Genomic DNA, 23,086 nt, shown 5'->3' on the forward strand with positions numbered 1-23,086 from the left:
TGCTAAGATGTTCATCGTGCTGGACTCACACCAGTCAGCAGGACTCCCCAGCAATGAGATCAAATAAGTTATCTTTTTTATTACTTGTAAAGCCTTCTCACAACTTTTTGACTGGGATACATTGGTCACACAATAATATATCAACAAATAAGAAAAATAAGGTCATTCTGTCACTGCTCTAAGCTTTTCCAGAAGATTAGATCGCTGATAGGAGGAGTGGTAGCACGGCACTGAGCACAGACTGTGCACAGAATAGGATGTTGTTGTGTACAGGTAAACCCACACAGATCAGCTTCCTGCATAACTTTGGCTTTACCTCTTCAGCATGACCAGACTGGTATTTAAACAGAGATCACATAGTGTTTCTCAGTTTCCTGTAAAATGTTTTTAATTCTTCCAACCTGAGTAGTAAGTCAGTATTTTGGGTAACATTGCACGTGTCTGTATCAACATGGAAATCAACTAAACACATGAAAACAGAAGAATTCTGAATCATTTGGAATTCTAGGCACTTTTTTAAGCACTGTGGAACGCAGAAAGCTTTCCGTTCACGTATCCCACGGCTGCACGAATAGGATTTCTGCAGGTGTATTTTCCTGATCTGCTCAGGCCTACCTGAGCCCGCGGTGCTGCTGGAGCACCCGTAATTGTCCACGTAGGCGTGGACCTGGCCGCACTGCGGAGCCTGCTAGGATGGAAACCAGCCACTTGCTGCTGGATCAATTCCCTCATCTGCCCGCACGCCCAGGGGTTGCTAATGTCCATGCTTGCCACCATCTCTCAGCAACCGCAGGGGCTGGGATCAGTTTAAGCCGGTCGTAAAGCCCCACCCTGAGGCTGCTCGGGCTGATTCACCCACGCAGCCCTGCCCTCCACAGCCCTGCGTGACGCTGGTGCTTTCCACCGTTCCACGGTCACTCAACAAAGGAGCATCTATCGGCTCCGTTTCTCCATCCGAACGAAAGGCGGCCGCCAGCCACGTGACTGCCCGTAAACCAAAGGGGGATAATGAGCGCTGCATAATTGCACTGTCATTTTCACACGCGCTCCCATAAAGGCGCGATTCTCTCGTGGAAGCAGTGCCTATGGATGAAGGTCAGCGCTACCCGCTTCCAGAGGTTCCGCACGCGTGAACAAAGCCACGCTGCCGTCGGCAAAAAGAGCGCAGAAAGCAGCGCGTGGAAGGGCGCTCAGGGAGCATCGCGTCAGTCCGAGAGCGCGCACCCCGCCTCAGCACCGCCCGCACGGCGCCGGGGGAAGGGCCGTGCCCGCCGCTCCCTCGCGAGAGGCGCCGCCGCCCGCCCCGCGCGCAGCCCCGCCCCACTCCGCGCACAGCCCCGCCCCGCCGCTGGGCTGCGGGCGGCCTGGCGGGGAGGGCCGGCGGCGGGAGCGCGGCGAGCAGCCATGATGGTGGGTGTCCGGGCGGTGGGGGTAGGGGCAGGGCGGGCGCGGTCGGCCGGTCGCTCGCTAACCTGTGCGCTTTGTCTCTCCCCCACCCCGCCTCCCTCCCGGCCGCTGCTGTCTCCGGCCCGCGCCTCCTCCTTGCGCCCAGCAGGAAGGCTCTGACGACGGCCCAGATTTCCTTTCGGAGGAGGATCGAGGTGTGAGTACCGCGGGGTGGCACTGGGGGGGTCGGGGGCCGCGCCGCGGGGTAGAGGCCTGGGCTGGGTCGGGGTCCCCTGTACGAGTGCTCCGCTGTGATTTGCCCTTGTCGCGGCCCCCGCGTTTCTAGGGGCAACTGCTGGGGGCTCTTGTGGGAGAGCTGGGGCCGCCCACCCCAGCACTCTGCGCCCCAGGGCTTCCCGTGGATCATAGTGCGACGTTTGCATGCTGCCGTTGCTTATTATTAAGCTCTTTATTGAAAAGAAGTTCTGTTGTTGGGAGCGGATGCCGCGGTGATGTTCCTTACTGAGGCTTCTCTGACCTGCTCTTCTGGCCTGTGTTTATCTTCTCTTTGTATCTCCTGCATTCACCTTTAGCTTCCCTGTCTTGCTTAAGCAACAAATAGGCTAATCTGGTGCGGTTTGTTCAGGCTGACCTATCAGGTGGTATCTTGTGAAGGACTGGGTGAAATAGGAAGATGGGTTGGCTCGGTTGCTGCTGGTTGTTACAGGAGCCGTATCCACTACATTGCTGAAGACATGAAATCTGAACAACCCTGTGTTGGCATATGCTTGTATCATGTATGTCATACTCAAGCATGGAGTACCTTGTGATTTTTGATTGTAAGCGTGTGGTAGGAATTAAGTGTATGTTATATATGTATAGGCAGGTAGTATCAGGGTGAAGGGGATATGCTTTACACTGAAAAAAGGGAGATTTAGGCTAGGTGCCATGAGGAAATTTTTCACTGAGGAGGGTGGTGAGGCCCTGGCACTGCTGCCCAGAGAAGCTGTGGGTGCCTCATCCCTAGAGGTGCTCAGAGCCAAGGTGGATGGGGCCCTGGGCAGCCTGAGCTGGTGGGGAGCAGCCCTACCCATGGCAGTGGTTGGGGCTGGGTGGACTTTGAGGTCCCTTGCAACCCAAGCCATTCTGTGTTCCAGTTGTTCTTCAGCCCTAGTTCAGAGGATGTTTGAATGATGGATTTGTATTCTACGTGTGTTTTCCTTGATATTTAGGGTCAGTGAAGTTCATGATTAGGTTATTTTAATTTGAGGATGTAGATAGAATGTAAAACTTTCTCGATGGTGTTTCAATTTTCCCTTTGAGGCCTCAAGAAGTCACTGTTCACAATGTGATTTTAAAGCCATTAGCAGTCTTGTTTGTGCTGCTGGACAACTTACATCATTTCAGTTGGCCAAGCACAGTCTTTTTTTTCTTTTTTTTCCTTCCTCTCACTCCTCTAGCATCCAACACTGAGGAACTGAGCAGTGTCTTCTGTTCTCCAGTTTTGGTTTCTTATTTTCTTTTTTATTTTCTCTTCACATTGCTCTGTAAATCCCTGAGGTTAAAACACAGGCTGTTACCTGCGTTATTTTGATTGTGATACAGAAAACCTAATCAGAAGCAACATTAGCGGAGGCTGTTCATGAATAGGTTTGTTCTGCTCTTATCTTCAAAACACTAACGTTTTTCTTAGCAGTAGTAAAAATAAACAGCTTTTTGTAGAGCGTTTTCCTAGTTCTGATTTGTTGCCTTCTTCTGTGACTAAAAATGATTGGTCGGATCTTTTATTTGAAAGTGTGATTTACAATTTCTGGTTAGAGTGATTAGCTTTTAGTTTTGTGCTTTCCTCTCTAGAATTCTGAGATTGTTTTAACAACTGTACTTTAACTCTTCAGTATGGCGCTGGTCAGCTGCAGTTGTATTAAGTTTAATGTGAGGATGATGGGATGAAAGGAAAGCTGGAATTTATGCTGATGCCACATAAAACAAGTAACAATTGCACTGTACCATATGGAGACTTTTCCGGGTGGTTGTAAAATAGAGCACTGAGAATCATCTTTGAGGAAGTAGCAGTGGGTGGTCTGTAGAAGGAACTACTTATAAATAGTTTTCATAAAATGAACTTGCAGGAACTGCTTTTCTAAATCTCGTTTAGGAAGGTACTACTGAGTCCACTTAGAGTAGGTCCATTCCTGGTTGTGTTTGTTGTGTGATCTCTCTAACGTAAACAGTAAGAGCTTTAAAAAGTGTTATAGTATAGCTCCACTGGTACTCATCTGTGTATTTCGGATCTGTATATACTTCAACTTAGTGGCTAATGCTCTTGTGTACTCATCTAGGAGAAGTGCGCTTAGAGCAGGTCTGTTAGAAACTTGATGCTGCGGTGAGGCTTTGTGTTCCTCTGTTGTAAAGTGTTGCTTATTTCTCCTGCTTTGTGTATTTATCTGCCCGTTCAGTCAATTGAAGGAGGGATCCTTTCTCTCTAACCTTTTTGAACGCTTAGGGCGTTCAGTTAGTTACTGTTGTTAAAGGATGACATTGCCTAAGAATGCAAGGGTTGGTTGTTGCCCTTGTCTTTACCAGCTTCTTTTCATTATCATATGAAGTCTAATTGGTCTTTAAACAACTACTTCGTTGCTAAATCTTCAATTGCACTGCATTCTCCTTTAGTACTGTAACATTGGTTAGCCCTGTTCGTTTGGCTTGTGGCGTTTTCTAGGCTATTTGAATAAAAAAGGGACTTGGTCTAGCATAGGGAACTGCAAAGCTGCTAAATTAAGCTAGCTTGTGTTTTGCAAGACATTCAGCATAAGATGTAGACCGTGTATCTAAGCATAAAATAATTGTGCTGTGTTGTATGTATTGGATTGAGGGAGAGGGAGGAGAAAGGAGATGCGGGGATTTGTCCCACCCATATTTATTTCCAGAATTTAAAGTAGTTTAATTTTGTTCCAAATGAAGCTCCGGAGAGTTTTATAGCATTTTGCTTTTATTTTCTACTCTCTTTGTGAGTCAGTAGCTATCCGTTGGTGGCAACTTTCTTTTGAAGTAGTGATTGCTTAAGTTTGCTGTGTGATGATGTTGTGATTTCAATTCCCAGTAATACAATATGAACCGTTGTGTCATATGAATAAATTTAGCGTCTTTCAACTTTGTGATTGTCTTCGACACCTTCCATTGAATGCTTCATTACCATTGCAGATGAAAACGTTCCCTGTTGGCAGTCAGGCTGCATAGCATAATTTAACATGTGATTAAACTCTTCAGGATCGTTACAAACTTAACTTAGTATAAATCAAACAATTAGTCCTTTACGGATGTATGCCGTGAGTGGAGTTGTTGTGGTTAAGGTTCTTTGTTTCCTCAGTGCAGATAAGAATTTCATTCTGAACGTTGTAAGTAGTGCAAGTGGGCCCATAGCATGTGCTGCTCTTGATGCTGTGTAACCTCTAGTGACAGACTTCATGTTTTGAGCTGTTTTACAAAATTTTAGAGTTTGGTTTTGCACCACTTTTTTAGAAAGGAGAACAAAATGTTTTAGTAGAAATTGTTATGACCTGTGAAGAAATTAAAAAAAAATCGGGATCATCCAGGTTATTTTCTGAGATTACTCTGCTGCACTCGTTCTGTGGGGCTGGAGAAGAACAAGCAGTGCATCAAGCAGTATCACCACTAAAAACTTCCTTGCAAGCTGGAAAATTTTGGTGTTGTGACTTAAGGCAGAGTTTGGTATGTTGGATTATATTTTTCTTTCCTAAATTAGATGTTAAAGACTTTAGAAACACAGTAGGAACTGGGAGATTTCTGCTTCGTAGATGTGATCTGCAGTGGGTCACTGCGTGCTAATGTCACGGCTTTGTGTGAGGCGGTGACCTCTAAACTTGGAGAAAACAAAACAAAAATCCCTGTGTCGAGTGTGGGAATGTGTTACCATGTAATGACTTCCAGATTTGCTGTGAGGAGAAAAATTCTGCTGGCGAGCCAACCTTGCAAGGTACTCCAGGCTCTGTGATTCGGCTTAGTTTAGTACGGTAGTTATAAACTCAGGTAATCTGGTTTCTACTGCGTAAGGAGCAGAGTTGTTGGTGTGCTGAGGACAAAGAGTGGGAGCTGGCCACTGAAATTTACAAAAGGGTTAAGGCAGCTGGTGGGGAACAAGATGTGGTGCTTGATGCTTCTGTCACGATGCATTTGTGTACTTGAGTACAAACTTCAAACTGCATTCCTGAGAAATCCTGCAGGAAAAAGTCTGCAACTTCATATGGAAAAGCACTTTTATACTGAATAGTGTGGCCTTTCTAGAGATAAATGAAACATCAAAGGAAGACCGTTTCAGTAAGAAGTGAACATCCCGAGCACGACACAGAAATCATTTCTGGCAGTGCAGTTGTAGAAGATTTCAGATTTGGCCTTAGTAGTTGTAAAAAATATTAGAACGTTGGTTGATGATGATTATGAAATTGTTGTGGGACAAATTGCTTTAGAACAAGAGCGCAAGTAAGATGAGGTTAGTTTCACTGAGTAGTGGAGCAGTGAAGCCCTCTGGTTTAGTTACTGTCTCTTCTGATGGCTGTGCTCAGGTAGTTATCTTCTTTTTCTGCATTTGATTGTCTTGCTGTCTTTTTGTTGTGACTTGACAGATTTTGTGTGAGTTCAGATTTCACATCCTGTAGAAAAAAAAAAAAAAAAACAAACCCAAATTCCTAGCACTGTTGCCATTTCAGGAGATTTTTATATTTTTCAGGATATTATTCAGATATTTTTCAGGAGATTATTATATTTTTTCAGAAAAATGTCCAAAAGGAGTTAGCTCTGTGAAGTACAGAGGATTTGTTGTTGCTTTTTTTTTTTGTTTATCATTTTCAATCAGTCGTGGGGCATCTGAAACAAAAGAATAGGGTAAGACAATGTGAGCAAACCAGCTCTTTAATAGCTGTGCCTTCTTATAAATACAGGGCCACTTTTCTCCTCAAAGGAACCTTGATGACTATTAGTTACTTCTTAATTACCTTTAGGTGGTGTTGACTGTCAGTTGAGCATGCGTAAAAGGAGTGTTGGGGTGGAGTAGAGAAATGAAGACAAAAGCCTAACAGAATTGCTGCTGTCTGTATGTGTACTTTGTCTTGATCATTTCAGTTACTTGCAGGTTAACAATACTCAGAAATGAACATGGTACACTAACAGAATGCAAGAAAGGAAATCTGTGTGAGTGCCTGTGCAGTGAGGGGTACTGCAGTTGTGTGGGATTTTTAATTTTTATTTTTTCTCTGCTGGAAACGATCATTTAACGTTGCTTTTTTTTAAATGAATTATTTTTGGTCTGTAGACTAGATTGGGGCTCTTCTCAAGGGAAATGCAATTAACACATATTTGTATGTTTAGGTTATATATATATTTAAGCTAAATAGATTATTTTTCTTTGTTTAGCTAAGAGCTATCAATGTTGATCTCCAGACTGATGCTGCTCTGCAAGTGGATATCTCAGATGCACTCAGTGAGAGGGACAAAGTGAAGTTCACTGTCCATACAAAGGTAAAAGCCTGGGTTTGTATGCTGCACATTTTCTTAGTTATAAAAAAGAAAGTTTGCTTGAACTGTGTTTATGAAGCAAGTGAAATATATCCCAAAGGAGATAAGAAAACACCATTATCTCATGTTTGAGAGACCAGGTAGCAGCAATGCTCTAGGAAATGATGACAAAAAATTGAGGTTAAAAAAAAAAAAAAGCACAGAATACAGTAGCATTATTTTTTTCTTGCACTGATGTACTATTATATGATTCCTTGCCTATTAATCTGCCTGTTTGTAGGTAGAATTTTTGATACACCTCAGTATTACTCAGAGTAGTCTTTTTTTACTTAGGTTAGCTGTGGTTTCAGATTCTAAAATTACATTCCATAATGGAATTATATTCCAGTCATTTTTAGTTACAGCTTGTATCGACTTCTTTTTGTAAATTTGTTGGTTTATTGAGTGCAGAATCACAGATTAGTTGAGGTTGGATAAGATCTCTTGAGATCTTAGTCCCTTTTCCTCCTCACCATCGAATGAGGGTGTACGTTCCTCAAGGTTTGTCCAGATGGGTTCTAAATAAAGGGTAAAGATTGCACAGTTTCTCTGGGCAAACCACTCCAAGTCACTGATGCACTTATTGAGGTGGGAGTAATTATTGTTGTATGAATTTTTGATAAAATAACTGATCTGGATGCTAGCAGTTGTTGTTACTATATGTATTTTTTTTTATGGGGATACAGTTTGATGCTTCTCAAGATTCTTTTCATATAGTAGTGAAAAACTGTTTTTTGTTATTGTTGTTTTAGAAGTCTTTCTCCTTTTCCCTTTCCAGAGTTCCTTACCAAATTTCAAACAAAATGAATTTTCCGTTGTTCGGCAACATGAAGAGTTCATTTGGCTTCATGATTCCTTTGTTGAGAATGAGGACTATGCTGGCTATATTGTAAGTATGACGGTTTGTTTTATATGTGCTGGATTCTGTGTGCATGACAAGTACTCACGGCTGCTTTTAAATCTGATGGAAACAGCAGGTGTTCATTCCTACTAAAGTGAGATCAGATGCTTTACTTCTTCATTTTATTCAGTAACACAAAATTCACGTTTGAAGCAAACGGAGGAAAATCACTGTGGCTGTCATTTTTACTGTCTTTTAATGCTGAGGAGCAAGTAGCTAGTGTAGCAAGTGTGGGGGACTGTATAACTTGGTGATACTGTTTTTGTAAGCTAACTTTAACTTAGGTGAGAGCTTCACATTGCCTTTGTTTTATCTGGAATGGAAGAATGATGTAAATAAGCCCTATTAATTAGGCTTTTTCAGTTTCCATTTTGAAGATCAGAATCATTTTACCACAAAACAGTTCGAGGGAAAAAAAAAAAGCTTTGCCACCTTATGATGGGATGCCTATTAAAAATGGATGCTGCTCTTCATACTTCAATTATGGATGGAAATACTCTCTTGGTGCGAAAGTTAGGTATTTGTGTTTGGGTAAGAGGATCCACAGATTCAGTCGACAAGTGTGTATTTCTGATTGGCTACAATTACAGTAATCACTGATGTGTCATGCTATTCTTGAGCTAGTGTTTTTTTAGTAAGAGGAGCTATTGGGAGTGACTAGTCTTTGATTTCTAGTAACTAGTTTTTAACAGTTGTCTGGGTAAATTCTGGATTTTACTTCTTCTGTAATGCATTCGTATGATGGACAAATATCAGTGAACCAAAACTGATTATAAAATAACAATTTTGAGTTTTAATTCCTTGCATTGGGAAAGCTAGGTATTGCTTGAATTCTATTGTAATTAAACTACAGAAGCCATTTAGTTAGCTCTTGAGTAATCTTCAAGGATGTTTGGTGAAAATTGGCAAACTAATTCCTAGTATCTAACTCATTCATGAGAGAATTTATCTGTAAATACCTTAATGAATGACAAAATAGAGAGCCATATACTGTAAAGCTAAGCTGCAGGCAAACTTCTGTTCCTTTCCTGAAGAGATATTGTTTGACTGAGATGCTGAATGAATTAAGAAAGAATATTTGTTTCTAGATTCCACCAGCGCCACCCAGGCCTGACTTTGATGCCTCAAGGGAGAAACTGCAGAAGCTTGGAGAGGGAGAAGGATCAATGACTAAAGAAGAATTCACCAAAATGAAACAAGAACTGGAGGCGTATGTAGACTTGATTGCTACGTTTTTTTTTTTTCCTTTAAAGTTTTAGTGCTGTCCCATGTTTCTGCTTTCACTGCAGTGGTTCTCTTGTGAGACAGAAGCTTGAGAATCAAGTTGCTACCTAACCAAGGTTATCTTAGCGATCATGATCAGAGCCATTAGGAAAATTGTAGAAATCATTGCTTAGAAATTATGACTATTTCACGGACAATCTTCTGAAACAGGAAGAAAGCCAGTTTGTTCTTGAGAATTCTTTTGTAAGAGAAAGGAAAGCAACAACCTAGTTAGATCCTTTTTTTCATAGAACACTTGGAAAAGGAGGAGGTAGCCTGTCTTTTTTTTTTTTATTTCTGGAGTTCCCCATTTTATAAACATAATGAAAAAATAAGTTTTATGCATATAGTGATTGAACCAGGGATTTTTGCATGTGGTTGGTATTGTAAACATAAATGCCAACCTTCTGTTCCCTAAGAAATACAGTGATTCCTGAACATTTTTTTTCTTGAATTTTTTTTTTGCACAAGGAGAATATGCTTCCTGAAGCAAGTATCTTCACATACTGTCAATTTAGTATCTCTTGAAACATTTGAACTGTCTTCTTGTTCTATGTTGAGTTGCACAGTACGGTTTCTCCTGGCTCCTTCCGCTTTCCTTGTCATGCACTCACTTCTTTGATCTTTTTTCCTGTCATTGGTTTCAGTTTTCAAGTGTATATTTACACTGCTTCTAGACTACTTCTGTGAAGAGCTCTGAATTGGCAAGAGAAGTACACAGAACTCTTAGAACTGATGTTTTCTCTCCAAACGCCAGCAGCTGTGAGCAAATGTCTTAAAACTCTGTGTTAGTGTTGCATACACCATCATTTATAGCAGAGTAGATATACACTTCATATACAGAGAACTGGAAATTAGTAAAACACTAGATTTTAAAGAATCTGGTTTTCCAGCGGCCCTGATCATGATTCTCTTGTGGTCTGGTTAGGGGTTGGATAACACAGAAAACTTTGGGTTTCTTCTACTGCCACCTCCATCCTCTGCATCCTCCTTTTTTGTCTTCACTGAATGACTACTACTCTCACTGAGATCAAACATCTCCCAACACTGGCCCTGCTGGTTTGCTGGTATGTAAATCTTAACCTCCTTGCACATAGCGGAAGCAAAAGTGTTATCATTTCACTATTTGACCTCAGAATGGGGAAGAGAGCCCCTTCATTGTTTCTAGAGAAGTTACATCTTACTGATTGAATTTGCAGAGCAAAAAGAGTTTTAGAAAACTTGTGTTGATAAGAATGCCATCCTCTTAATTAAATCACAAATGAATATTTCCTTTAAGGTTGAGTCGATTGGTATGAGCAACTATGCAACTGTAATGGTTGTTGTAATGTGCTTGTTTTGGTTGTGCTTATGAAAGGCAGCACTTAGTTTCACTTTTAGAACCACTATGAAGCAAGACATCCATATAAGTTTCAGCCTAAAAAGGCTAAGTACTTTATCATGGAATAAGAGGCTGCTATTTCAAGAGCTACCCAAATCTTATGAACATTCAAGTAAGGAAGGAGGGTGCAAATAGGCAAGGGGATGGAGATGGGGAGGAAGGAATTGCACATCTGCTACCTACTAGCTAGCTTATCTCAATTTCTTGACTTCTGTGAAGGGACACAATTGAAATTATGCTTGCAGCAAACCCATCTATGTTAGTCTTAAAAATTAGATTGTATTAGAGCCTTCTTTAAAAGTCTATCAGTAATATGTTAGGGCTTCAAATTCCCCCCTCATATTAACCTTATATTATTTGTTTTTATGTGTGTGTATATGTATATTAAAGTACCAGTGATAACCTCTGTCAGCTTAAATTTTGTGTACTTTCTGAGGATCTCTTAAAACCTTCTCAGTGGGCTTATCTCAAACTTTATTGCTTCAAGTGAAATTCTTAGTCCATCTTGTTTCTTCTTTTCAGTGAATATTTGGCAATATTCAAGAAGACAGTTGCAATGCATGAAGTGTTCTTGTGTCGTGTGGCAGCACATCCTATTTTGAGAAAGGATTTAAATTTCCACGTCTTCTTGGAATATAATCAGGATGTGAGTATTGAAAACTAAATTGTTGGCAAGAGAAATCAAGATGTACTTTTATGTTAGTGTGGAAAATTGATTAAAAAAGCATTACCTCCTGGAGCAAGTTGTACGAGTTCCTTCATACTAGACGTATTTTAAGTTAGAAATTAATTTAGGTCTGCAGAAGTTCATTCTCTTGCCTCCTGGTGAGCAGCATCAGAATCAAAAATACTAATGGAAATCTAGTATATTTTGGATTAAAAAGATTAGCTTTTGGTGGTGATTTCATATGGTATTAAGATTGTCTGTTCCTTGGCTGAAATTTGGGATGGGGTGTGGAGTTGATGTAACAAAAAGAGAGAATAATTTTTTTAGGATTTAGAGCAATGGTTTAAATTTTGTTGCTTATGAAACAAGAGGATTTCTCCTGAAGCATTAGGATAAAGAAAGCTCCTCCCCGGCTTTTTATTTTTCAATAATGTCGGTGAAACTTCAGGTTTTTTCTGAATGCTTAGCTTCTGTGGCTATCCACACATTGTATATGGAGTTGCTTTCTGTTCCTGAGTTGTTTGAAAGAAATCTACCTGGACCCATAATAAATATTTGATGTTAGAGTTGGTGGTTGCTCATTCTGTAAATGTGTTTTAGTTGCTTTTTTAAAATTACAGAAATCAACATTGAATGTTGAAGTAAAAATCATGACAAATCCTGGTTCGACTGAGTATGTACTTACCTTTAAAATATGTTAAAGAGACTCCTCTTGTTGCTTGACTTAGAAATGCCAGCTTTTTAAAGAACTCAATTTTCTTAAACTGGACAAACTTAGTGGAGAGAAGTGTGAGTAGGCTGAAACCAAAGTTATAGTGCAGTGAGGGATAAATGCTTCTCTAGTTTCTCAAAGTGAAAGGGTTGTCATTCTATACTTAGAAGAACAAAGTTTGCTAATAAAAGTTAACTGAGGTTATACCATGCATGATACTGTATTATTGATAACTGACATGTATATGTCATTAACTTGATATCATCTATATCTGCTAGAATATTGCTGAATTTCATTTTATTTAATGGAAGGATATTGTAGATATAAAGATATATAAAGATATATAAAGATATTTACTACTCAGTAGTAAATAAGAGTAGTCCATTATTCTGGGTGCATGGTGCTCTATTTCCATTACTGCAGATCTTGCATAAGTAAAGAGCAGGAAAATTGGTTTAGAAGCAGCAAGTTTTGGTATGTCATTCTGTATTAAAAAAAAAAAAACAAAAAACAACTTCTGTTGCCTCTAGCAAATGAAATAACTTGATACATTAATTTGTTTTTTCAGTTGAGTGTTCGTGGGAAAAATAAGAAAGAGAAACTGGAAGACTTCTTTAAAAATATGGTTAAATCAGCAGACGGTGTCATTGTTTCAGGAGTAAAGGTAGTTTCTGCTTAGTATCAAGATTAAAAATGTATTAGCTTTGTCTTTCAAGTTTTCCTAAAGTTGAAAGAATGGTTTTATAACTAAAATTCTGCAGAAGCTGCTTTTTGGTCTTCTTTCTGGTATTAAATTTCCATTTGCAAGCAAATTAATGGAGCTGAAGTTCATAGTCATAAAATCTTCAAATTTGCTGGACAGAGGATATAATTGTGGATTAATTATGACATGGAAAAAAAATACAAAGTCCAAATAACCAGCAGTAGTTACTCAAAAAGCACGCTGAAGTCTGTGCTGTAGTCTATTAGTTGTTCTGGAATATCCGTGCTGTTTTAGGGTTTTAGTTTAAGCCAAATATCTTAAATGGTAGTACAATAACAATTTAAATTTACCTACATTTGTGAACTTGAAATAAATCTGTCATAAAGGTCAGTGCTGTAAGTTTGTATTGTCTGTGAGCACGTGCACAGTTGGCTTTCTTACTATCCCATCCTGCCTTTTCCTAGGTTAGTGTCCTTGATTTAGTTCTTGACATTCATCCTGTGTTTCTATCAAAGTGATAGGTAATAGTGAACCGATTTCACTTCAGGTTTAGTTACTTAGACCTTTGAAATGCTTGTTGCAAGTTTGTAATGAAACGGGAAACCGTGATTAAATAAATAAGGAGATGAACAGTTTACGTAAATGATGTTATAGATAAAAGTCATTTCGTGTCACAGCAACAGCACTATATGCAAATACATACATATATAGTTTGTACTATACAGGATGAGTGAAATCTGAGGGCTTTTTGTCCTTTTCCTTTTCAGGACGTGGATGATTTTTTTGAACATGAAAGGACATTCCTTGTAGAATACCACAGCCGAGTCAAAGATGCCTCTGCCAAATCCGATAAAATGACAAGATCACATAAAAGTGAGTTCTGAAAAAAGAAGGAGAGCTGTACTAGAATGTACAGAAATTACTTGTGAGGAACAACTGTTTTTACTTTTTTACAAGAAAAAGTGAATTTCTCAAAGTGTAGTCTTCTGGTAGTGAAAAACAAACTGTGATATTATTTTCAAAGTTTAACCTTTGCTGTAACAGGCTGGATGAAGCATATTTCTGTGCTGAAGACATCTTCAGTCCCTTTGAAGTGAAACAAAACCTTATGTACTTTTTTTTAAGACTGATTCTTAGTCTTTTAATTGTAAAATGAGTAATGGAGCATTACTTGTGATTTTAGTTCTAATGAGGTTGGTCTCCATTAGTTAAGCCTGTGCTCATCAGAGTGCAGTTTCTTAGCACACTAGGCATTGCATTGACTTAGCAGCAAACTCATGTTTGTGCTGTTAGTTACAGATTGGGAGATTACAGATCAGTTTCCATTTTTCAGCTTTCTGGAGTGGATATTGGAATTTGTATTCAGTAGCTTGTATTCAGTTGCTGAAGTGAGATTCTCTGATTAGTTATTGATTTCTCTTCCAAAACTGAATGCTAGCTAACATCATTTCTTGAAGCTCTAGACAATGTACTCAATTGCATTATGCATATTTGAGAAAATGGGAGCCCTTTGATTTAGGAACATAAAACTGTGTTTTGAGAAACTATGAAAAACTAGACTTCTCTTGCCCTTGATTTCCATTTTTTAGACCCATATCCTGTATAATGCTTATGGGCAACTTTTATCAAACAGGAGCAGGAATTCCCGTAACCTGGGAAGCTTATTTTGAAAATGGGCAATCTGTAGAAGTGAAGAAGAATTGGTTCTAACCTTGTTTTATGGTTAGGTTAGTTTATCCGGGAACTTTGGAAATGTAAATGTTTCTGTAAACTCCAAAAACAAGAAACAAAGTTTGCTATTCATTGCTTGGATCTGTTAACATTTTCCTCAGCTGTTGAATTTATACTGAAAGTTTTTAAAGAAGCAGTCTGTGCAAAGATCTGATTTGATTACTGTGTAGCTGCATCTCACTTGTCAGATTAGGCAGCCTTCTTCACAAACGGTGCTTCTGATTTTATTGCTTAAAATGCTTTAACTGTAGTGCCACTTTAACTAGTAACCACTTGTTGATGGGTAAAGGTTTCTTGGAAATTAAATGTATGTAAGAAAAAGATGTTGTGCATATAGCTCTGTATTTTGGCAGTTCACAGTTGGTATTCAGTGTAATACCCCAAAGCACTTGGAGTTTTCATTTTCTTTTAAATAGCTCTGTACTTCGGATTTGGATTTAAATTCGAATTTTAGCCATTGAATCTGTAGATTTCTAAAAGATAAAACCTAACAATGTTGCACAATAAATGTATTCAGCAGGTTCTAGTTGTACTGAATATCCCCAGATCAATGACAGTCTCTGAGGTGTGGTGAGAGAGCCATGTTTGTTGTGTGAGGCTGTCCTTCATAATACATGACATAAATTAAATTGCATTTCTGGTTTTGTATTAAAGTATGCTCCTTGTAGGATTAAAAAATCCCAGAACACTGTTGAAAAAATAAAGGATCTTGATTTCCAGAAAGGAGAGGAATTAAATAGTAAAACCAGTACTTGCTTTTTTTTCTAGATGTGGCGGATGACTATAATAGAATTGGTTCTTCATTGTATGCATTAGGAACACAGGACTCCACAGATATATGCAAGTAAGATTTTCTAATAGCTTATGGGGGAGTTTGCTAAGTAGCAGCCTTAATGATGGCTAGCTGAGTTTGGTAGCACTCTTGTTATGAGAAGAATGGAATTTATTGCAGTTATATCCCATTATGAGGTTTTCTTCACTAGCGTTTCTGTTCTGTAATCTGAGACTGCTTCAATATTTTTTTTCTTCAGTAATTTCCTGGGAAAAATGCTATTGTTTTCTGTAGTGTGTAGACAGTGATACTGAGGGGAGGAGCCCTCATAGAATAGGCAAAGCCTCTGCTGTCATCTTTTTTTTTAAAATGGTTTAAGTGCTTCAGTGTGTGCAGCAAGGGCGTATCGCAGGTCTGAGCATACAGAATTTTTGGATGTTCCTGTAACAGCATCTTGATAAATAACCTTGCTGTTCTGGCAGCTTATTTACTGCCTTTAGGAAAGTAAAGGAACAGAAATTCCAAAAGCTTTGAAAATAGCAGGAGGTTTCTGTGTATGCATATTTGTCTTCTACTCTTCCAATGATTTGCTTGAATGTGAACTGTTTGATGTGTCTTAAAGTAACAGTTAACTAGCTGAAGATGTTAGTTAACAGTTGTGAACATTTACTAGTGTTAAAGTAGAGAAGTATATTTGAAAGGTGACTTATTTTTGTCAATTTACCTGATTTATAATTATGTACTTCCAAATGTTATGTGATACCTTACAGATGAATAATTATAAACAATTACTTCATTTATAACACTGAGATTTGACGTAGCTTGTTAGAGTCTGTCAGGAATCACATCTGTCTCCTGTCAAAATGCAATGACTAATTCAGTCTGCTGTTTTACCAAATGTGTGCAGTGCCTCCTGTGATGCAGATGTGCCATGCTTTTCAAGCTCTCCGAATTCCAAGTAGGGCATGTGTCATATTTACTGTTCAGAGAAACATACATTCAGATTTGAATGAAGGAGAGCTGGTAACTGTGTAGGACTTTTAACCAGGATGGTGGGATTTTGAGTTTAATTTATAGAAGTTGAAGAATCTCTGAGGAGCTGTTCAGTTATTCTATAGCAAAATCCATCCTTACCTTACACATAATCTCTTCCCTTTTTTGAAGTTGTACAGTTCCCAAATGATTGAAGTACTACAGTTTGAAACTCTAATATTCTTTGGATTCTGCAAATGACAATTAGAAGCAGTGCATTTACAGTCTTTGTTGCCATACGCAGCCTATATTTCCAATTATGGAAAGCTGATGAGACTGTTCAAGTTAATATTGTAATACAAGCTCTTTCCTTCCTACAGGTTCTTTCTGAAGGTATCAGAATTATTTGATAAAACAAGGGTATGTATCTTGAAACCATTGTAGATACATTCTTTGTATCTGCCTTTGAAGTACCAGGATGTCTTGCATCAATTAGGCATTAGCATGGGGATGTTTTATGGATACTGTAATATGGCATATGAAAGCAAAGTGCATAGGGAATGGAAAAGCATGATTTTCAGTCATCTGTTTGTGAAATGATTGACTTTTGAAAGTAGTTGGTCTGCTAAATTTCTGTCAGTCTTGTCTTCTGCTTAATAACGTAGTAAAGCTGTTGTGCCTTCAACATGCTTAAACTGCTGTTCATGTTTGGTATTGGTTACCATCACAGAACTTTTTAAGGAAATTTTTAATCTAAAAAGTCATGTTACTAGTTTCTGAAGCCAATACTTGTTTCTACAGATGCATGTTGCAAATCATGAATGGTTTTGAATGAAAAGTGTGTTACTTTCCTAAAGAGAAACAGTTGTATCCACATAAGTAGATCCTTTAAAGGAAATGAGAACTCTGAGATGGCATTGACACCGAATGTTCCCTTTAGAAATTTTTATTTAAAAATTAAGATCTTAAAAATGCATTTACTCACTCTAAATTCACAGAGATGTCTGTTTTAAATACAGTAATACAAAATACAAATAATATTACGGAGTAGTATTTTGAACCATTGAATTCAGTACAGTGACACAGCCACTCTGCTGAAGTACCTGAATTGTTTTAATTTGATCTTGACAACTGTACTTCTTGTGCAGCTCTTATCAGATGTAAAGTTTTTGTTTCTCTTCTGTGTTTTTTTCCTAGTGTATAATAAGAATAATAGGAATTGGGAAGAAAGCTTTTTTATTTGATGCAAAGCCACTTGTCACATTTTAAAAGAAAAGTCTAATGCCATTTCTCATGCTGCACGTCTAAGTATCGTATCACAAGTGCATGATCTTAACTTCTGAAGACAACAGTCTGTCTTGTGCTGTTGCATAGTTCATATTGTATTTATGTCATACAAATGTGACTGATACCTAGGTGTTTAAATCAATGCTTTTACTTACTGTTTTTGTCCAGAAAATAGAGGCCCGGGTGTCTGCTGATGAAGATCTTAAACTTTCTGATCTCCTGAAATACTACTTAAGGGAATCTCAAGCTGCTAAGGTAAACTTATGTTCTGTGTTTGGTGGACCTAGTGTCCCTTTCTTAAAAGAAAGGGTGGGTGGAGGGAGAAATATACTGTTGTGTTTCTCTTAAATTGATAGACTAAAATAATGCCACCTCCAAACTGCTGTTTTTCCTTCAGAAATGCAAATTTTATCAGTTTTGTATAAGGAATAGCAGTGCAGTTGTTTGGGCTATATGAACCACTTGTCAAGGCTAACACATGCAGTATAATTAAAAACAGTGGAAGAACACTTGATAAATTTTCCAAGCTGTAGACTGCAAGCAGATTTGTTTTCTTCTTTTTAATACTGAAAAGATAAGTACTCCAGGTTCTCTGCAGGTGCTGATTCAAAAACACGTGGGCAAATTGGATATTCTGTACCTAGAGACACTCATTCTTGATGTTGCTTGATAGAAGATGATGAAGTAGTAGAATAGGGAAACATTTGACATAAAGTGTCTGTTAAATACAGACACTCGCAGCAATAACTGTTGCACAAAAAAAGAATACTGCTATTTCTTAAGCCTGTTTGTATTTCTGCTCCATAATCTAAATATAGTTTGTTTCTAATCTAAAAAGCTGTTAAATTTCCCATGATTGCCTTTTCTTAGACTTTTTGCACTATCATCTAAGCCATCTGGTGCTAGCTTCTGTCAGACAAGATGCAGACCAAACAGTATTCAACTGCATGTCTGATCCAGTAGGGATGTTCCTGTGACTTGCAGGATGAAATACAGTGAATGAAAATAATTTAGTTAGAACAGACATACAGGAAGAAAAGCTAATTTTAATCTGATTTTCTTTCTTTATTTGTATATGCTAAAATGTTTGAGTGTGTTAGTGTAAACTCTGTATGGCCTTTATACTTCATAGGATCTCCTATATAGAAGATCTAGGTCACTAGTGGATTATGAAAATGCTAATAAGGCATTGGATAAAGCAAGAGCGAAAAACAAAGATGTGCTGCAAGCTGAAACTACTCAGCAGATCTGCTGTCAGAAATTTGAGAAAATATCTGAATCAGCAAAACAAGGTACTGGGTAGTTTTTGATCCTGTTACTGCTTGAAAATTAGTGGATTTTAAGATAGTATTAATGAAAATCAATTCTTGTTCTGTTTCCTATGCAAAACTTTTATCTTTTAATTAGTATTTATTTTGGCCAGATGAAATGATATTTTTCTTCGGTTCTGATAGCTTCATTAGTCAATAATACCAGTGTCATAATTGCTTGGTAGAGCAAAGTGTAGGTGCAGATTATTTTTTATCCCTCTCTTATATGCATAGGTATAAAAAGACATTTGATAGCAGTAAAGGCACTGATCTTTTTGAGTACTTTCTGAGTACTGCTTAAATTCCCCTTTTTGGTTTTATGCAGCTGGTTGCAACAGTGATACTAAAAAAAGGGAGAAGTTATGAAAGGAGATTTTACTGAAGATGCAGAGTAACTGTAAAGGAAAGCAGTATTATTTACATGTTGGCTTCTTTCCTGGGACCATACTCCTTTTTAGGCTAAGATTGTTGTGAGTAATCATCTGACTCATTTGGGGCAGATTTGTACAAGGCTTAAATACTGTATTTATCAGTTAAAGGAATTGTTTGACCCTGCAAATCTGGCTAATTATTCATCTAGATGAGACATCCCTAACCTCTTTCTTCTTGAAGGAAAGTCAGTTAACAGTTGAGGGCACTAGCAATAATATTAATGAATCCAATCTTATTTTATGTAGAACTGATAGACTTCAAGACAAGAAGAGTTGCAGCATTCAGAAAAAATTTAGTGGAACTAGCAGAACTGGAATTAAAGCATGCTAAGGTAATTGTGGTCCTTTTTGGCCTTTATTTCAACTGGTTTTAAGTATTACATGCTTGAATAACCAAAATGCCTGCGTTAGTCTCGTGTGATACATGCTCCTACATCCAGGGAGAGGAGTTTGATGATAAGCATCCCCCAGAAAAGTAAGAACTTTCCTAAATAAGAAGAATATAAGTAAAATGTATCTGAGGAACTGGTATGAATTGTCTTTACTAAAATCATCCTCTTGAAGACAGTTTTGACTGGGGTTTTATGTTTCGTGAGCTCTTTGATATTTATTGCTTTTGTTTGAGTACCTGCCAGTTTTTAAAACCTCATCTCGCTATTTATTTTTTTTTGTAAGATAGAAAGTGTTTTCTCCTGTTTTCCAGATGTTGGAGACATGAGATGTAGGACAAGCTTAAGCATGAGATCATACAAGACCTGTATGAAGTCAGGAACTAAAGTCAGATCAGTTCTGTATGGTTACTTTTTGAATGGTTTTTTTTTTTGCCTTTAAACTAAACAATGTGAGTAGAAGATTTTATTTTGCAGATGTATAACATCAAGTGTAGGTATACATTATCAGCAGATCAGACTCTTTAACAGTCAGGCAAGGGAATGTTGAATCTTTTTTTTTTTTTCCAAAAATTAGTATTTTAGGCCTGTTCTGCATTTCTTCATTAGTAGCTTAAGTAAAACTTCATGTGTGTTCAGGCATGTTGAGTGCTTGAACCTACTCAGTATTCGACTGCTGCATTTTGAGGCATTCTTATGTTGGGCTTCATGTTCGAGAAGGGAGAACTGACGGCCTGAAATGTGGTGAAACTTCTAAGGTTACAATCATATACTTAAAACATTTAGAGCCTTGGCTGCACTCTGCGGTATGACAGGAATTTTAACTAAACCACCTCCTCCAAAAAGCAAATATTTTCCCACAAATATTAATATATACTGTCTTGCCTTTATGGATTCTGATGTAAAAAAACAAACTTGTTGCCTTACTGACAACAGATATCCGTTTGGAATTGGCAGAAGGAGGAAGGAAGCAAAATCCAAAGCTAAGGGATTTGGTTAAACGCCTTGTCTGAAGTTCTTTATTCCCTGCTTCTGTGACCACAGTCTACCAATTACTGTAATTCCTAGTGCTCAGGAGACTGAGTTGGCAAGAAATACTTTTCTGAATCTGAAATTGGAGGACTTTTTTGAACTGTGCTGGTTGCAAGTCAAGTAAATAAAATGTTGCAGCTAGAAGGAGCAGTGGTGCTCAGCCTCTGTGGTCTTTCACTTATTATAATTTAAATAAGGTTGTTGTGAACTTTGTAAACTTAATGAAAATGAATGATGTGCCTGTTTTTAAAGTGTCAGCAGGCTATCATTCTGAGACTGGAAATGACTGAGAACGTTTTTGTGCTGCATAATGATCTGTGAGCTGCAAGTTATTTCATGCTGCTGCTGAACTGTAAAGAGATGGGTAAAAGATTACTTGTCATGCTTTTCCTGTGGGTAACAGGCATGCAGTCCAGAAGTACTTCAAGCTGGGAAAAAAAAATTCCATTAATGACTTTACTACTAGCTAATAATCTACTGTTACAATAATAGAGCCCTTAGATTTGTGAATTCTAGAAAGATGGGCCACCAGGTCCCCATACGTGTCCTGTATATTGAGCTTGTTCATATTGCAGAATTGAGGCCAAGTGAAGCAGCTTGTGACTGTCCCCTGCACTTACAGAAGAACAAAGAGCTACTGAAGCCTTAACAAGTCTGAAAATAAGGCTGAGACGAAGTCTAAAAAGGGATCAGTAGACCTAAGTAGGAATCTGCTGTTTTAATGCAGTTAATTGCTTAATCTGGATTATAAAAACCTTATTGGAGGGAGAGCTATGATTTCTGACCTTTGCAGGAAGAGAAACGAGTGTCCTTTTGCATATCTACCTCTGGTCACTTGATAGGCTTTCAACTGTGGAAAAAGTAAGAATTGCAAATTCTTCAGTAGTTGTGTGGACAGTTTATCAAGGACGTGCCAATTACTGGTACTGATTAATTGCAGGCTTTCTTTGTTTGGAGTCATGTTTACAGGTTGGTTTTTGGAGGATTTTTTTTTAAAAGAAACAATTCCTTCCGTGCTCACAACTGGGGATTCAGGGTGCTTTGTCCTTGCACGTTGCCTGAATCTGATAGGAATTACTCTTAACTGTTAATAATCTAATATTATTTCTTACAGAGAGGTTTCAGATTGGGGGGAACAAATTCAGTACAGCTAAGAGTGAGCAGACAGCCATGTAAAGTGACCATTTAAACAAATGCACAAAACGATTTGAATACTGATTTATTTTTTTTCTTCTGCAAAATATCTCCTTGCTTACCAGTAGTTCACCTGTGCATAGTTGGTGGTGGTAGCTTTTTAACTACTAGTTCTGTAAATTCAGATATAAATCTGAAAGTCATCCTAGTAGAGTCAGAATGCTTTAAATACGATTTGAAAGCTGACATACTAAATCTGTGCTTGGAAAGAAGGACAGAACTGCCCGTAGAGATAAAGCTTAGTTAATGCTGAACTAGATCTTCTGTGAGAAATTTGTGGAAAAAAATATGGAAATGGTAGTTGTGCTTGTGTTTGAATTTCAGGCTTAGTTCCCTGACGCAGCATTCTTACGGTCAACAAAAATCTTTTCCTTAAATGTCTTCGCATACACCTAACACGTTCTCTTTTCCCTTAATGAGGAATGTCGTTGCTGTTTAAAAAAAACCAACACCATTTTTTGTACCATGAATGTGAAAGGAAATGTGGTCGTATTTGTCTGTATTTTTACAGGGTAACTTACAGCTGCTGCAGAGCTGCCTGGCAGTGTTAAATGGTGACACATAAGCTACGCTCCGTCCTCCCGCTAACAAGGGCTGCCCTCCTGGATTTTGTTTTCGTGACTTTAAATAGGCATTGACAGTTCCCCGGAGAAATCATTTGACAAAGTGCACATAAGCGAGCTCTTCCTTTCAAAAGAGTTAAAGCAAAGACCTGAAAGTAGCTCAAGACTATACAAAGCAACAGCTTACTTGTTATTCATACATATTCATGTTTATTTAATCATTGTATGCTTTCATTGTTCAGAAACCAAATGCTCTGTTTTTGTGAAACTAGCCAATATAATTATGTTCCTTATGAATACTACGATACAGCTGCCAATCAATTTACCTTTGTAAGTCATTTCTGAAGTTCACCATTTGAAGTACATTGTTCAAATGGCTTAACTATTACCATTAGATATTTGAATATTGTTACTATAATGCATTGTATACACTGTCTTAGTTTTTCCATGTACCGATATCAAGAAACTTAATCTTTTTTTTGATTGTGAACATTTCTTAGAAGTTTTGAAGAACTTTGTGTAACCTTTATAACTATGATTTAAAAAGAAAAGCAAATACATTAGTATGTTTGCCTTAACTTGTAGACTAATTCAATTATTGTAAAATAAACCATGAAATCAGTGATTTTTCTAAAATTATGCAGACATTGTATCATCTATAAGCTTAATATTTTCTAGTACATCAGATTAATTAGATTTTTCTCTGTTCATCCTGTAAAACCATTGAGTAGGTACCAGATAGGTTTGATGCAAAGTACTTGCTTGGCAAATTTTCACTTGTATTCTCAGGTTTATTCACTTGCCTCTGTTCATCTATGACTTTC

General features: G+C 38.1%; 1 protein-coding gene across 1 annotated transcript; it reads left to right on the plus strand.

The window, feature by feature from the left end:
- The first annotated feature begins 1,332 nt into the window (after positions 1 to 1,332).
- SNX6 (sorting nexin 6) lies at positions 1,333 to 22,898 on the plus strand. Its single transcript, XM_065753383.1, has 14 exons — positions 1,333 to 1,410; positions 1,556 to 1,603; positions 6,814 to 6,918; positions 7,733 to 7,843; positions 8,944 to 9,065; positions 11,022 to 11,145; positions 12,447 to 12,542; positions 13,349 to 13,454; positions 15,081 to 15,156; positions 16,437 to 16,476; positions 17,512 to 17,598; positions 18,476 to 18,635; positions 19,331 to 19,416; positions 22,211 to 22,898. Exons 1-14 carry the CDS (start codon positions 1,405 to 1,407, stop codon positions 22,262 to 22,264), a joined length of 1,221 nt encoding a protein of 406 aa, XP_065609455.1. The 5' UTR covers positions 1,333 to 1,404; the 3' UTR covers positions 22,265 to 22,898.
- Positions 22,899 to 23,086: the final 188 nt, after the last annotated feature.

This window comes from Cyrtonyx montezumae, unplaced genomic scaffold (assembly GCF_038088225.1).
Source record: "Cyrtonyx montezumae isolate F1298 unplaced genomic scaffold, pur_monq_1.0 scaffold_10, whole genome shotgun sequence".
Lineage (NCBI taxonomy): Eukaryota > Metazoa > Chordata > Aves > Galliformes > Odontophoridae > Cyrtonyx > Cyrtonyx montezumae.